This window comes from Schistocerca serialis, chromosome 5 (genome assembly GCF_023864345.2).
Source record: "Schistocerca serialis cubense isolate TAMUIC-IGC-003099 chromosome 5, iqSchSeri2.2, whole genome shotgun sequence".
Lineage (NCBI taxonomy): Eukaryota > Metazoa > Arthropoda > Insecta > Orthoptera > Acrididae > Schistocerca > Schistocerca serialis.
Window position 1 is genome coordinate 411561914 of NC_064642.1, and position 17634 is coordinate 411579547.

The 17634-nt window shown below is 38.0% G+C and overlaps 1 protein-coding gene across 1 annotated transcript in view; it reads right to left on the reverse strand.

Annotated features, from left to right (window-relative positions):
* The window catches only part of LOC126480685 (importin-4-like), a 110248-nt gene that overhangs the window by 34843 nt on the left and 57771 nt on the right, over nucleotides 1-17634 (reverse strand). The window contains exons 9-12 of the mRNA XM_050103914.1: nucleotides 16285-16398; nucleotides 10537-10772; nucleotides 7533-7647; nucleotides 1568-1646 (exon numbers count right to left, since the gene is read on the reverse strand). Coding sequence (XP_049959871.1) covers nucleotides 1568-1646; nucleotides 7533-7647; nucleotides 10537-10772; nucleotides 16285-16398 — 544 coding nt within the window. The remainder of the gene's footprint in view (nucleotides 1-1567; nucleotides 1647-7532; nucleotides 7648-10536; nucleotides 10773-16284; nucleotides 16399-17634) is intronic.

The following is a 17634-nucleotide window of genomic DNA, read 5'->3' on the forward strand; positions in this document are numbered from 1 at the left end:
AGATGCCATTCTCTAATACTGAAAAAGCTGTTAATACAAATAGTATCCAAGACTGGTGTGGTTTCTCCATCTGATTATGTGTATTTTCTCACTGTCTGTTAGATAAAATGAAATAAAAGCTTTATGTTAGGAAATAGTTTCGTAGTTCATTCATACATTCCCAGCTTCTCAAGCATGAGACCTAGAAGTAGTAGCATGGAATTTTTATATAAATTTGGAATCTTCATATTCTTCCATAATTGTGTCACGTCCCCCGTTTCATCTCCTTCCTCGTTCTAACAAACAATCTTATCACCAATTCTGTAACTATTCCTTCCAGTGTCAAGACTTATTCTCTGGTTAACTTCACTAACCCTACCTCAAGTTTAGTTATCCACGATTATTCTCTGGTTAGACATTATTATGTATTCGTACAATGCATTTCCCATGCTACTTCCAGAACAGAACTGTACAACTGACCCTTACTAGTGTAGCGGCCTGGCCAAAAATTCTGTCAACATTTCATTTTCTTGGATCCAACGAGAAGAAAACATTATCTTTCTTACCTGTTATTCCTGTTAGTCATTTATTTCCATTCTTGTTGTCTGAATCTATGGATTTCGCTAGTAATAACAACAAAAATGGCTCTGAGCACTATGGGACTTAACATCCGTGGTCGTCAGTCCCCTAGAACTTAGAACTACTTAAACCTAACTAACCTAAGGGCATCACACACATCCATGCCCGAGGCAGGATTCGAACCTGCGACCGTAGCAGTCGCGCGGTTCCCGACTGAGCGCCTAGAACCGCGAGACCACCGCGGCCGGCTAATAACAACAATGCTGATCATTCACAAACCCAGTCAACCTCATTAACAGTGATTGGGTTTCACCTGTTCAGCCTTATTCCACTCAGCTAGTATAGCCTGTCCCCTTTCGTCTGCGGGAAAGTTTATTTCTAGATGCGACAGGGATTCCCCTGGCAGAGACATCACTTACACTATGCGCGCATTCAAAAATCAACTTACGATTCACTCGGAAATCAAGTTAGAATGTGTAAAAAAAATGTTCAAAAACCAACAGTGATGCATTTTAAAACCATATGAATAATCGATAGACCAATGTGCTCTGGATGCTAGGCACTTTGTGAAACGAGGTTTTTTCCTCAAGAATATGAATCTGAGGACAGCAGGACCTCGGTGGTGCTGTCTATCAACTCAAGATGCTGCACTCAATCGGCAACTCTAAATACCCCGCACTCAATCGGCAACTCTAAATACCTTCACCTTTTCTCTGTGAAAGGTCGTATTAGCGCCTAATTGAGTCTGGCCCACCCTGTAACTGGATTCTAAAGCTCAAAAATTTTTTATTCTAGGTTGTTTATGGATGTTACTAACACAAGAGTAGTACGTCAAGTGCAAATTGTCATGGTTTTTTCCATTTAAATTTCTCAAAAACAGACAGGAAATATATATGCATAGCGAGAACTGCTATTTTTGTTTTTGATAATGTGCAGTTAGTTTCTTACACTGCTGGAAGGTGCATACCACTGATTTTGTTCACGATATGGAAAACAAATCAATACTCACCCTGTGTGCAGAGCCAGCTCTCTCAATGCCAAACAAGCCTCTTCCTTCTCTTCCATATAGGAGTTTTCCACTGTATAGTCTGAAGACAAAAAACGAATAACTTACTGTAGCATAATTACAAACAATCTGCTACAGATGAACTATTCTTTTCACCACCACCACCACACCACCACCACACCACCACCACACCACCACCACACCACCACCAATAAAAAAAAAAAAAAATGGATGAAAGAAAATTCAATAGTGAGAAGGAGATGCCGGAGTACTCGAAAAAATAGCAAACAACAAATGAGTAATTTTAGATACCTGATCCCAGTTGGTCAGTACAAAGGTAAAAAATATATAAAAATAATAATACATAGTCAAAATTATACCAAAATGCCATCTTCCTTTGTTAAACATTCCAGAGACAAATACAGCTGCTTCGTTAGATCTCCAGGGATTTGGGGCGAGGGAGGGCGGGGGTGGAGGGGCAAGCAGCATGAGAAGGATAAATCCAGAAGAAATAAAGCTCTGTATATCAGGGCTTAGAATGTTCAGATTTTGCAGCGTGCAGTTGCAGCTGTGGCGGTTAGGACGCTAAGTACTGACAAAGTTATTTGTGCACTTTTATACAGTTATTAAATTTAATTGTTTTATGGCGAAATAATGATTTAATAAACTTTTGGAAACATTCGCTCGCTGTGTTTTTAGAGTTTTCTGTGCATTGAAGTTGTTTAGTAAATTTCGTGCTTTAGTTTCCAGCTGGCACTTATTATATTTCAGTGTTTTAACTTCATTGAGTGTTCCAGTGGCCACTTGAATTTTGGGTTTTGGCTAATAATTTTGTGAAGTTTTGTTGGTGTAGTCATTAGTGAATGGACCACACACCCTTCCTCTCCAGGCTTGGACAAAGCTTCAATGCCACTATTGAATCTGACATGTTATGTTCCACAATTGCTTAGTACTCTCTGTGGAAGGTATCAGAAGTCCTGATGACTAGCAAAACAGCTCGAATCAGAGAATCCAATGAAAAGAATAGTTTACTCTTTTTGTGTGTCTTAATTTGAGGTAACCACATTTGAAAAGTGTAAGTTTTTGGTTTCTATCTTACCAAAATTTCTTTACAAACAATTCCATATCTGACATATTATGGCTTCATGAGGGAACATTTGGGGAAGAAATTCACCCATGGCTCCTGTTGCACAGCTATTGGGCATGGCCCCTATGGTGATGGGGGTACTGTTTTCCACACATTGGAACTGGCTGTTGTTAAACCACCATGGCCAACACCAACACATTTATGTAACTTTTCATGTGTTCACTAATGTATCATTAACCGCAGATTAGGCTAACAAATATAATATTGCAGTTTAAAGCAGAATTAAAACTTGCACATCAATGTCTTTACACAATAAAGACATCCTAATAATTTTCCAGCAGATGAACCCATTCCCAAAAATATTGGGACGACTGCTGAGAACTTTATCAAAATATGACAGTGGTGTAAAACCTGCAGTCTATTTATACAATATGTGCCACAGCTGTCATGCAACAATTTTACTACCATGATCTCCACTGCCTTGATAAAGCACAGTTAAATTGTGAAGCTTGTAACCAGTTTTGATTGTGTAGTTATATCAGAAAAACTGACTGAAATACGTCACAATCAAGTGTTACAAGTCGTCACTTTTTTTAAATGTTATTTGGACTTTCTCACTTCCTAGCCCATCACAACTTTTGATATTGCTGTCGTCAGAAAGTAATAACTAATTGTAGAACATAAAAGATATCAGTTTTCGTATGAGCACCAACAGGACATGGGTCCATTTACAATGCACCTCCGCCTTGTCATCTTTTAGGACAATATATGCTCACACTGCATGATAAATATTGTGTTAGGTGGTTTGGAACATGATCTTTCTACAGAAAATGGTTTAAGAGTGTTTGCAGAGGACAGTTACTAAAGAAGTGGGCCAAATATTGCCATTTTTCAGAAAAAAAATGACAACTTTGCCATCAATTTGTAAGCCATTGAAAAGCAGTAAAGACCTTGTACTAGTAAGTTATTACATGAAAGGTTTCATGTGTATCCCTTAATTACTTCTGGAGATATAAAAAGCTAAGCTTCACATATTTCAAGTATATATTTTTTTTGCTGCTGTACTTCAAATTATCCATATGAAACTACTCAGAAAATTATTTTTGAATTATTTCACTTGAGGAAGAACAAAAAGCTGTATAAGGTGACGTAGTTCAGTTTCTTTCAAGAAAATATTACTGGAGATGATATGTCTCAAAGTTACTGAAAACTCATGGGCACTATGGGGTCAAACAAATGACTAAGTGTCCGGATGTATTTAATTATCTCAAAATTTTACCAATGTTCATTATGAACATGAGACTGTTCATATAGAATTTCATCAAAATCTGTGGTGGTCATGTGGGAACCTCTAGACCACTTGGCATGATACAACCCTATTTAGTGTCCCTTTTGTAGTGACTGACTGGTCTAGCTGCAGCTGGGGGTCTACAGTATCATCCTCCCTGTATACTGAATTTTTGCATTCACTATCGCTTTTCCAATGTGGATGTTACTGAATGGCAACTGCAGGGTGCCATACAAAAGGCACAATTCTGGGCTCTCGTCTATGGCTTCCTGTTTTCAGCCGTTGAGACATGCATGAAGCTTTTGTTGCTATCATATTGTCCATCCACAATCAGAACTCAATGACCAGCAGCCCAATATGTTTGTCTTACTGCTTTTTGGGACTGGTTTTTTGATAACCTGTTGACGTAGCTTCCACATCTTTTCCAGCTTAAATGACCATGCTGCTCTTTGCTGCTTCAGTAGCACCAGCAGGGACACAGACTACTCTACAAAGCTCTGCTCCTCTCATGTCTTGTTTATATAAGTTTGTCATATGGCTTGGCATTGCCTTCAGCAATGCAGATTCTGGATCCAATAGGCTATTGACAGGGGCATTGCAGACAACCCCTCTGAAAAGGTTACTAGTGAAGGCTGGTGTCCTACTACAGATCAGGCACCATCGACTGCTTTTCAACTATATGATGCACATTCACTGCTTCACTCAACTTTCAATCTACCGTGCCCTTTTCTCCTGGTAGGGATATCCACCTCTCACAACAGAGACCCAGGACTGGAGTGATGAACGCAGTTCGCATGCAATGTCTGCACTCAGAACTCTGACTTCCCCCACTGTCGCCTCTTGTCAGGTAGCAATAATGTATGCTTCTATACTGCGTACACTATCCTCAGATCTCTCTCTACCTATCCTTTGGACCAATAGACTGTTGACCGCTTAGATTTTTTGCCACTTTTTCCTTGCCATCCTTGATTCATTTTCAGGTTCGGAACTGGTACACCCTATTGGCTCTATGGTCAACAGGCAAACCGATTTTACGAGACACATGCAAGGTGCAGTGAACAACACTCCCTGCTTAACGGGCATCGAGAATTAGTGACCATCATTAGAGCCCTCAGTTACATCTGTTCTTACACTGGTGAGACATTCTTAATCAGCAAGCTATTGACTAGTGCTGCCCTCGACATCCACCGATGGTGACTATTCATGGTCTCCTTTCAGATCTCCATGGATGTGGATGGTCGTTCACCTTTGTCTGGACCCCAGGTCATGCTGACCAGTTGGCCAAGTCTGCCACCAGGATGCCAACTTTGGAGATGGGAGTACAATAACTGGATCTTTGGTCAACTCTATGCTGTCAGTTGTTGAAGGCTTGGAACATGTGTTGGTGTCCCCTCATTTTTCCTAATAAACTGTAGCAATAAAGGGGACTCCGACCACGTGGCAGTCTTCACTTCATGCTTTTTTGCAGAGAAACTACCATTCTGTCAACTTCACATTGGCTACACTTTGCTGAACCATCACCATGTTCTACGATGTTAGGATCCAACCCACGGTCAGAATGGCACCATGCTGTCAGCATGGTGCCATTCTGACAGTGGTCCACATCCTACTGGGCTGCCCTCAGTTGGCCACCTTGTTACGAAACCTCAAATCAGCTGACACACTGCCTTTGGGGTTAGCGGACAATGCCAAAGTGGTTGATATAGTTTTGTTTCATCTGTGAACATGGTTTCTACTCCTCTGTGTGAGGTAAGTCACATTGGCTTTTTGGCCGCTTGAGGGGTTCCCCATTGCCTGCTCCTTTATATGGAGTCCATGGCTGCCCTTGTTTCAGAGTTCAACCTGCCTCCTACCCTTCCCACATTTCTTCTTCTTCTTCTTCTTCTTCTTCTTCTTCTTCTTCTTCTTCTACTACTACTACTACTACTATTCTCCTGTTTTCTTTTGTATATTTGTTGTATTGGGTATGGATATTTCGATTAGTTGTGTTAATTTCTTCTTTTTATTGGTGAGTATGATGTCCGGTTTGTTATGTGGTGGTGTTTTATTTGTTATAATGGTTCTGTTCCAGTATAATTTGTATTCATCATTCTCCAATACATTTTGTGGTACATACTTGTATGTGGGAACATGTTGTTTTATAAGTTTATGTTGTAAGGCAAGCTGTTTATGTATTATTTTTGCTACATTGTCATGTCTTCTGGGGTATTCTGTATTTTCTAGTATTGTACATCCACTTGTGATGTGATCTACTGTTTCTCTTTGTTGTTTGCAAAGTCTGCATTTATCTGTTGTGGTATTGGGATCTTTAATAATATGCTTGCTGTAATATCTGGTGTTTATTGTTTGATCCTGTATTGCAATCGTGAATCCTTCCGTCTCACTGTATATATTGCCTTTACTTAGCCATGTGTTGGATGCGTCTTGATCGATGTGTGGCTGTGTTAGATGATACGGGTGCTTGCCATGTAGTGTTTTCTTTTTCCAATTACTTTCTTCGTATCTGTTGATGTTATGTGATCTAAAGGGTTGTAGAAGTGGTTATGAAATTGCAGTGGTGTAGCCGATGTATTTGTATGAGTGATTGCTTTGTGCATTTTGCTAGTTTCTGCTCGTTCTATAAAGAATTTTCTTAAATTGTCTACCTGTCCATAATGTAGGGTTTTTATGTCGATAAATCCCCTTCCTCCTTCCTTTCTGCTTAATGTGAATCTTTCAGTTGCTGAATGTATGTGACGTATTCTATATTTGTGGCATTGTGATCGTGTAAGTGTATTGAGTGCTTCTAGGTCTGTGTTACTCCATTTCACTACTCCAAATGAGTAGGTCAATATTGGTATAGCATAAGTATTTATAGCTTTTGTCTTGTTTCTTGCTGTCAATTCTGTTTTCAGTATTTTTGTTAGTCTTTATCTATATTTTAGTTCTTCTTTAATATTTGTATTATCTATTCCTATTTTGTGTCTGTATCCTAGACATTTATAGGCATCTGTTTTTTCCATCGCTTCTATGCAGTCGCTGTGGTTATCCAATATGTAATCTTCCTGTTTAGTGTTTTTTCCCTTGACTATGCTATTTTTCTTACATTTGTCTGTTCCAAAAGCCATATTTATATAATTATCAGCAAAAATTTGTTGTTCAAAATGACCAAATAATGAAATTCACAAGCACCATATACTAATCTTTATTCACACGTTATGTTAAATTTTATGGGCATATTAAAAACTAAGAGTCGAACAGTAACTAGAAAGTCTATCCAATTCCACAAAACTCTTTCTAAATCAGGAACAGAGATTGAGATAGACCAAAGAATGACTGAAAAGCAGCAGGAATAACCACATGAAATAAAAGTAGTTTTTAGCAGAAAGTCACAACTGAACATTTGTCCAGCTACAAAAATCTAAGCCTCAATAGGAAAAAACCTTTGAGAGAACAAAAATTATATACCCACAAAGATGGGTAAAAAGATTCTGAAATGCTCTTTTTTGTTCACTGTGTGGCCCAATACAGCCGAAACTAGGAGGAGAAAGAGAAGAAGAAGAAGAAGAAGAAGAAGAAGAAGAAGAAGAAGTAATAATAGTAAAAATAATAACCTTGGAAATCATCATCTTCATCATCATCTCCTGACTCATTTTCAATGTCCTCCTCATCTGCTGTGTCACTTAAATCATATATTTGAAAATCATTTTCATCATCTTTGTACGTTGGCTGCAACAAAAAACATTGTTTTTATTAGCACTAGTCATGACTTAAAAACAAGATTATAAAATGAAATTTTTTAACAAGCCATTATCCAGAAGGACAGTTTTCGACACCAGCTGACGGCACAAATGTTTACAGCTCTCTCATAAGTAGAGACCGGATTATATGCATCATAAAAACCTTGAAATATGCACGCAAGTATGAATGAAAAATTCTTAAAAAATGCATAAAAAGTTTCGAAATAAGCAAGATCAAATAATAAAAAGCATGGTAGTTAGTGAGTGCATTCTATGTTAAAGTTGAACCTATGCAATTCAACTATGACGATGAGTGCCAACCACGTGAAAAATCTGTACATTTAGGATGCTGATGATATTTTCTGAATACATTCTAGTAAAGGTTAGAAAGGGGGCCTTTCTTGGATTGTTTTCTGAAAATTTGCAAAATCGGGATGCATACTGTGTTTCAACAAGTGCTCCTTCTTTGCTATTATTGTTGGTAACAAACGGATGTGATGCGAGTGAGTTACTGTGAAACAATTAATATGTATAAGACCAACTTCAAGACATATCGCATGCAGAGAGGCAAGCTCAAAAACTCCATAATATTTTATTCAAGAAACAACACACACACAAATTTTTTTGAACAGCATTGACTTAATACTATGGGACCAAAGAATCATTTACAATTTATTTTACATTTTTCTGCAATTGTAAACAAATGATCAAGTACTGTTCCACAGGTTTGGTAGTAAGATTGTGTCTTTGATCACTCAAAACATATTTATAAGCAGAAAAGGACTGTTCTACATCAACTGAGGTAACTGGGCAGTATTTGAATTTGCGTGCCATGTCGGCACTTACTGTTTCTGTTAAAAGTTCACCCGTCGTATTAAGAAAACTATTGATTTGGCACAAGAGTTCTAAGCCTGGGTTATTGTTTAAAATGTTTTCAAACTTTTCTTTATGTTTTCTTGGGAATACCTCCAGCAATGAGGAGTACACTAGAATAACTTTATTCATTAACTGAACAGACTCATTCAATGCCAAACCTTGAGTCTCAAGCTTTTTAATACTTGCTGTGATTAGCACCGATTTCTTCCACATACCTGCAATGTCTTTTCTTTAATACCAGAATCAAAAGCTTCCTTGCACTGGCAAACTGCCAAAGCTTCTGCACTATCAAAGTCATTTACTACCCCTCTAATGGCCTCAAAATGTTCATTGTGAAACAACATAGCTTCAACCCACGTACCCTGAGTTACCACTGATTTGGGAGGTAAAGGCACATTTGGTAGTTTTTCTTTGTAGGTCTTACCACGAGCAGGAGCCTTTAGAAACACTTTCTTTATGGATGAAATCAGTTTATTTACATTCACAAATGTGGAATGCACTTTTCCGGCAAAGCAATGTACCCAACGAGCAAAGCACGTCACATGAATCAAATTGGGATAACATACTCTGAGGGCTTTTCCTGCTTTGATCACATAGGGAGCAGCATCTGAAATAAACACAAACACCCTTTCATGTGGAGAAGGTTAAGGAAATATTTTTCTAACAGCCTCATTCACAAATCTGTCAATCTTAGATGGATTTACTTGTTCAAGTTCTTCACAGGCCACTAAATAGGAAGAAGGCTCTTCTTTTAAAGCACCAACAAATTTGCAATGTAACAACCACAAGTGTATGTAGTTTCATCAACTAAAATCCAGCTAATGCTATCCTCGAGTTCAATGCGTATTTCTTCCTGAACATTTAAGTAAAATGTCAGCGTGTAATTTTTACGCAATGCTGATTCAGCTGGTATATTTTGATTTAAGCAATATTTGCGCAGGAAGCCTTCAAGGATAGGGTTTGTAAGTTTGTGAAGAGGAATATTGTTTACAATGGATACTTCACATAGACCCATGTTCAACTGACTTTCTTGGTTACCTTTGGACAAATCCTTGCTACTGCAACTTGCTGCTGTCAGAAGTTGTCATGGTCCTTTCTTCTGCATTCCTCAGGCTCGTCTATTTGAAACATTTGTTTGCATGAAACTTTTTTCTAGCAAACTCGACAATATAAAACAATTCCCTCGTATGTAAATGTTCCAGGATGGTCAGCAATCCACGAAACGACATTTCTTTTTTCATACAGCACGTCGCAGAACACTTTATACACATTACACGTCGTAAACACAATGAACTGTATAGAACTAAATAGAAAGCTAAACTGAAACAATGGACATGCAACCAAAAGATAGCATAGTTTAATTTGATTGTTGCCGATGTGTACAGTATGACAGTGGAGAGGATTAACAGAGGGGCACAGGCATTGAGCACTGACTGTCTGCTGTTCCTGTTCCTCTTCTATAATGATTTTGCTAGACAGTGGCTTCTCAATTAGCGATTGCACACAATTCTAGGTCGCAATCAATCTGCGAGACATCAAAACTAGATCATGCTCGAGATGGTCCGTCTCAATTTTTAAAATTTTGTAAACATAGAGCAAAAATATACATCACTAGTTTTCAGTTAAAATACGAATAATGGGTGAAAAGGAGCAAAATATGCAAATGCATAAAATCCAGTCTCTACTCATGACTATGCACTTTTACTGAACATCATGTGCCAAATTTAGTTCCATCTAACATAGTATTAAACACTAAGATGATTACAAATTAAAGCTACATGCATTTGATTTTGTGATTTTTCTTTACAGCTTTTGATACTGAAGTTAAGAACTACAAACAAACACGCAACAAAGTTCTTAATAAGTGAATACAGAGGTTAACAACTGAACAACGCAGTTGAGAAGTCTGTACTAGCATACGTCCCCTGCAGAAAGTGCCTCAGCAGCTAATATCCCAAAGTTAAAATCAAAACTAAGGTAATAAAAAAGAATATTTTCTTACCACAAGTCCATCAGTACTCTTTATGGATTCCATCATAATCTCTACAATAGTAGGCAACACAGAATGCATTTCTTCTTTCATAATTGATGCGAGAGAGGCAAACAGACCAAATGCTGCTTTTCTTAAATCAGGTTCATCTTTATGTTGAACAAATTTCAAACCTAGTTGTATGCTTTCTTCTGCTAATGGCAAAAAGTTTTCTGCTCCCACAGCTCGTGCCATTGTACCTAACGTATCTACAGGAAAACACAATGTACAATAAAATCTGGAAACACAAATCCCTGTACCTGTGCACATAAAAATCTAATATCACAAATTTACAAATTATGCTACAGGAAAATTATGTTGGGACAGGTCCCAACCTGTTGACAGAATTTAGCACGGAATGAAGGAGTCTACAAGGGTAGCCTGGAAAGTTTCGCACCTATGATATTTTTCCTCAACTATTTTTATTTTTCAACATAATCTCCTTGTAAGTCTATACAACTCTCCCAGCAATGCTCCATTTCTTTAATCAGTCCAAATAATAATAGTGTCTTTCTCTGCAATTTTTTTTTTTTTATTACAACAGTGATGGCCTCTTCAGTTGACAAAAATTTCTGCCCTCCGAGCTCAACTTTTAGCCGAGTGAACAAAAAACTTCACAATGTCAAGTGCTGAGGCTTAACACGGTGCAGAGTGAGCAATCTTGGCACCCAGCATGCCGTCAGCTTTAATGTTCGTCATGCAAGCTGGTATGGCCAAGTTAAAACACAACTGCCCAAAATAATGGCACTGAGTTGCTGTAAAGTGTGTCAAATATTTGTTAATTTGCATAGGTGTATTGCTTTTCAGAAACAAAAATCTAGTGACAGCTCGATACTCTATTTCGTCCATTTTCACAAGAACGATCACTGACTCACTAAAACCACTATCTAACAACTATGCATCCAAAACGGTTGAAATTTTTGACAAGTGCCTTATTAGGTACATTCAAATTCCCCAAGTTTTGTTGAGAAGGCCTACTAATCTTCATGCTGAGATCGGAAACTTAAACTACCCTCGGACATGAAATAAAACCTCATATGGTAGTTTTTTAATGTTCTGTGGCAGCATGAGGGAGAGGATTCAAAACAGTGAAAGAATTTGCCTAAGTAACAACAATATACACTAATTTGATTACTTAATGCTAAAAAGTCTAAATACATAATGCCAAAGTGTTCCTCTCTTTACCTTGTGAAATGAAGAAGTGAGGAAACCAAATAATTTGAAAGCTCTCTTAAATTTCCATAACTATTTAGCAATACAATACAGTAAATAATAATTTAATATTAAACATAGTGTAACTACAATAATAATCACTATAATATCGAAAAGAGGTTAGCGTGACAGCTAACATTAGGCCTGCCATAATTGTAGTCACTACCATTACTACCTTCAGCTGTTAAGTTGTGGTGTTCAAAAATATTTCTCTATATTTGAGCTGTATGTTCTTGAACTGACAATATTTGACACTGCGTTACGTTCAGAATCTGAAAAAGGTATGTCTTGAGGATCATCAAACCGACTGCAACGACAGTGGCCAAGTAGAATTCACTATTGTTCAGATGGATATCTGCCTGTTCATTCAATGTATCATCTGATTTTATTTTTCCTCGGACATACATTACTTTTCCTTCTAATAAACTCATCTGCAGAAATGTATGTTGACAAAGTATTGAAAGCCGAAGTCTGAACAATGGCTCTGGATTAGAAGACCTTCCCTTATAATTACTGAGATCCTTGGGAAAGTGAACCACGACAATTTACTTCATCCGGTGTGCAAGAAATCGGAGACAGGTGACATACCCTCAGGCTTCAGGCAGGATGTAATTCCTATTCTAAAGAAGGTAGGTATGTCAGTTGTGAAAACGCAACTGCAGTCTCAGGCAACTGAGGCCACACTGCAAGCAGCGCACTAGTGCATGTTGGGAGTGGCGACTGGTTGGGGGTAAGGAGAAGGCTGGAGCGGGGAGGGACAGGGATAGCAGGGTAGCAGTGTTGGACAGAGATGTACTACTGGGAGCACACATGGATTAGGTGAAAAGAGGGTGGGCACCTATGTGCAGTCGGGATGTTAGATGGAAGGCGCAGAGAGGTGGGGAGGGAGATTGCTGAAAAGGAGAGAAGTAAAAAGACTGGGTGCAATGGAATACTGAATTAAATAGGCAAAATCAGTATTTATATTGTATGCCACCAACACTTTTGTTAACTATACGCATTTGTACTCCCACTCAAAGGGCATCTGAAAAGGCATTCTACACACTTCCAGCAAGAACTGTCCTAGTTACTCTTATTACACTCACCTCACAACTAGTGTGGAAATTTCGTAACTGCAATGTTAAACAAAACTTGCACAGAAAATATGCAATATCAGTCCACAGACAAGTGTAATATATCGTCACCATCACTGATGAAGGTTCAATTTTACATGTTCCCTTTAACACCTCCATGCACCACTGTGCCGGGGTGTTTGTATTATTGTCCTAACGTAGGCAAAGAGGCCAAAATTGCCATCCACAAAGAAACTATAAAAAACGGGTGCCTAGATTTGGTTTGTACATTATAGGCATTATGATCTTTGTAGAAAGAGTGGTTGTGATTAGGTGCCTATAAATTTTCAATGCAGTTAATCAACTGTACCACCGCAAACTTTCAGTTCCTTTGAGCACAACGGGCAACATCTCACTTGTGACAAAAACACAACAGAAAACAATGCAATGATCATTATTTCTGAGGGAGTGTTACCTCTCCTCCTCAGATTTGTAACCTCCCTTTCTCTATTCTAACACACTCATTTCCACTGTCGTTAGAATATCAAGGTTGTTTAGCTGCTACCCATGTAACAGCAGGGATGACCAATGAAAATGACTAACACAATTTCACAGCAGTTGAGGATGTGAGGCAAACATACTCTGGCAATAAGAACTTTCTTAAAAAGAACCCACACTACTCCATTCAGTAGCCCTTACAATGCCTATAAAATGTTTCCTTAATAGCTTTCTCTGATGATGTACTTTCAGCTTTATTGTGGGCTTCACACAGTAAAATGATCAGAAAGTCATCCCAAACATTCATTCACAATGTATCAGCTATTGAATGTGTGAACTACACAACACACTGTAGCTATTCAACTATTTGATGTCATTTACCACGCATAATGCAAACTTTGACTAAAATGATGTGTCTGTTACAGCACATAACTAAATCTTTAGATAGATTTTTTATGTTTCAAATCTTATTGTGTAAATTTTATTGCTTTATTTCTCACATATATAAAACACTGCAGGAAGAAAGGAAATTTTTGACTATCACTGTAAGATTCTTGCATATACTAACACATAAATTAAAACACAGCTCATCACGTAAAATGTCACACTATACCACATTGCTGAACTTTCCATTTTGCCCCACAATTGCACAAATGCATGCAGCCATTGCAGACAGTTGTTGATTTGTTAAGTACAAGATTATTATGAATTACTGAAGCAATTTCATAAATTCACTGTAGCTACATTGATAAGATTTGGTATGTAAGACACCCGCTACTAAGAGGCTTGTTAATTTAGTGAGATCCGCTTCATGTGTACTAATTATTTATTCAAACCATGACTGGTTTTGCAACTTCTAAGTTCATCTTCACCTGTATGAAATTACAGTATTTGATAACAAACAACACGTGTTCAGGCCAGTCAGTGTAATAGTTATAAATCACTGCATGCTGACAGGCACTTTATGCTGCCAGGCATTCATGGTTGGCGTTCATATTGTGCAGCTGCCTGATTGCTGACGGTTTCCACCAATATGTAGCGATTTGGAGCTGTTACACTGACTGGCCCAACCACACATTGTGTGTTACCAAGTACAATAACGTGATACACCTGAAGAGGGAAATCTCTAAACTGGTCATGTTTTGAACTTATAATTAGTACAATTGAAGTGGATCTCTCTAAATTAATTTACATTGACACACAACAAAACTCCAAACTCATCCAGAGAAACAAGATGTTTTGTATATTTGTAGCCGCACGTCAGATTTCTGCCACCAACAGGAGTGAGCAGTTATGCAGCACAGCGACAGGTGCCAAGAAAGTATATGTTGTGGTTGAAATGCACCCTTATCAGACTGCTGTAACAGGGCACCAACACTGCAGAACGAAATTCAACAAAGATCCACTAACTGCCAACCCCATTTGGCAATGGTACCTGCAGTTTAATGCTTCAGGATGCTTCTGTATGGGGAAATCAACAGGCTGGTTTGCAGTGAGTGAGGAAATCATCATATGATTATATGCGGGTGAGTTTTGCACGTTGCCCACAGAAGTCAACGAACAGAGCAAGTTGAAAGCTTAACATACCATAATTTACCACTTGGAAACTCTTTTGGAAACACTTAAGGAAACAACTTAAGCTGAAGCCTTACCACTTGCACCTGCTACAACCCGACCCCAAATGACCAATTCAGATATTTGAATTTTCGGCACAGTTTAAACAGTTTATGGATGAGGAGGGTTTTGTGAGCAACTTATCTTTACTGACCAAGCAACAATTTTTATGAATGGCAAATGAACGGGCACAATTTGCCAATGTTGGGGTAGAATCCCCATGCAATCATGGAACAAATTGGGGACTCATCAAAAGTTACTGTGCAATATCTTGTTTTAAAGTTTATAGACCCTTTTTCACTTGCAAGAAGACAGTTACAAGACATGTGCATCTGGACATGCTGGAACATTGGCTCATGCTACAGCTGGATACTGACAGTGTGGACTTCATAAACCAACAGTATGTTGCTCCTTCCAACTTTCATCACGATGATAATGAATTCTTAAACAGGTAATCAAGGAAAGTTTGGTTCGGTGGTGTTGGGGTTTATGATCATCGATTCATGTCATGGCCTCCACATTCTCCAAATCTAACCCCACGTGATTTTTTTAAGTGGGGTTCCGTGAAAAATACGGTGTTTACCACCTCATCTACCAGAACTGTAAATTTGTGTCAAATCTACCAGAACTGTAAATTTGTGTCAGCAGTGCTTTTGAACATACTATAGGAACATGCTGTGTCAAACGTGGGAAGAACTTTATCATCAACTTGATATCTGCACAATCAGTAGGCAGGCACATATTTATCATTTTTAAATTGTAAAAAAACTGAGTTTTTCTATGTATGTGCAAGGCCCTGTGACAATGTTAAATAATATAGCTACAGCAAATCTGAGAGATTCCTTCAGTCATTTTTAATAACCTTGTAGATGTACCCATATGACAGTAGTTAACAGAAATGGACCATGTGTCTCAAGACAACCTTTAATTGAGAAAGATATCTTTGCTCACTTTAAAGTAGCATATGGAAGTAGGTATCTGTTTGAGAATGACAGCTGCCAGCCATCACCAGTATCATTTCTCTACAGGTCTTACTGCATTTTGATGCAGTCCTGAGGCTGCTGCCTTCTTATAGGTAACAGCACTGTCCACAAACAGCCTCATGGAGCTTCTAACAAGTTATGAGATTTCATTCTTTTGTAGTCACTCAGAATTTTTAAGCTTGTTTGACTGGCACAGCACTTTCAGTATTTTCATTTAAATACTTGAAAGTTGATCATTCCCATGGTAACAGCCGCTGCACTACATCACGTACGCCAACTGGCCAAAATCCAAGAAAGTTAGTTATGTGGTATTGTTTCTTCTATGATGAAAAGTAATTATGTCTACTATGAAGATTACATACCCAATGCCTGAACCTGGCACGAAATTTCTTCCTTTATTTCATCAGTCAAATAAAGTCTTAAGCATTCTGTTATTTTGGGAAAATATGGGATCATTCCCTCCTTGGCAGCATTTGCTAGTAAACAAATAAAACAAAAAATATAGATATGTGTTGCAACAATAAATTATGAAAACACAAAAGCAGTCACTAATTCTACAGTGAGCAATTTGTGTGTGGATTACTTTTTTCACAGAAATGTGGGAACCAAGAGAAATGCAGACCTAGAGTAAGTATCAATGTATCCATACACACAATTTTTTTCCTGTAATCCCTCTCTGGACATCAATGCTTAAGCCGCTGGCACACAGGACAATGTTGCCGACACTGATATGGTTCTCTGAGTTTTGTGAAGTCACTTCCAGCTATTTCATATTAAGGAGCTATTCCATCAAGTGGAACAAAATAAGTTCTGCAATATTTCAGAGATGTGTCAGTGGAACCAGCAGAAAGCAAGAATGCCATCTACATCACAAGCAGAAAACTTGAGGTCTGCAGATGGCAAGACACCATATTGCACTCTTCTTTTTCAATGGAAGCCCATATTAGGTGGGTTTTATACTATACCTTACAGCCCATGAATGTATGTTATTTCTGCATCAGCACATTTAATGTCTCTAGAATGAACTGGTATTGGTATGATTTGCTGTAAGAAAACTACAGCAAACATAATACCCAAGGTTAGAATATTTGTGTTAGAACTCGTGTTATCAGAGTAAGCCATTTTAAGGCAGGGGCTTATCAAATAATCACTAAAAACATGTTGCTCTTGTTAGGATTTGTTACAATTAAATGTAAATTAATACCATGTCACTGAGTAAAGCCTACAGAAGACTAAGCTAAATTCCGAAGTCTCTAATTATGCAGCTATACCATAGCGTAATGCGAGAGGTACCATGTTATAGTGCAGAGATTTGGTTGGAATAAGGTTGAATTCCTGTTTTATCTATTTTTTTTTTCCCTTCACTTTTTCCTAAAGGCTGTGTGACTTTCTAACAAAATAGACAATTTCTGTTTTGCTTAATGTATGTAAATGAAAGTTTCACGAATTTCTTATTTCCACAATGTTCATTTGCATCCAATTTTGCGCCAACATAGTTATAATTTTCCCGCGATTTATGCATGTCGAAAAAAATGACATTGGCATAATACTGTCCGTCCAACAGTGTTAAATATTATGTGGTTAAGTTTCTTGACACCAGGGCACTTAACTCAGCAGATCTGAACAGGTAAATGTGTATAAGTTGGAACAATGTGTGTTGTATTTCCTGCCGCTGCCAAGCTCTACTTGGCATTGTGGCTCAAGGGAATGAA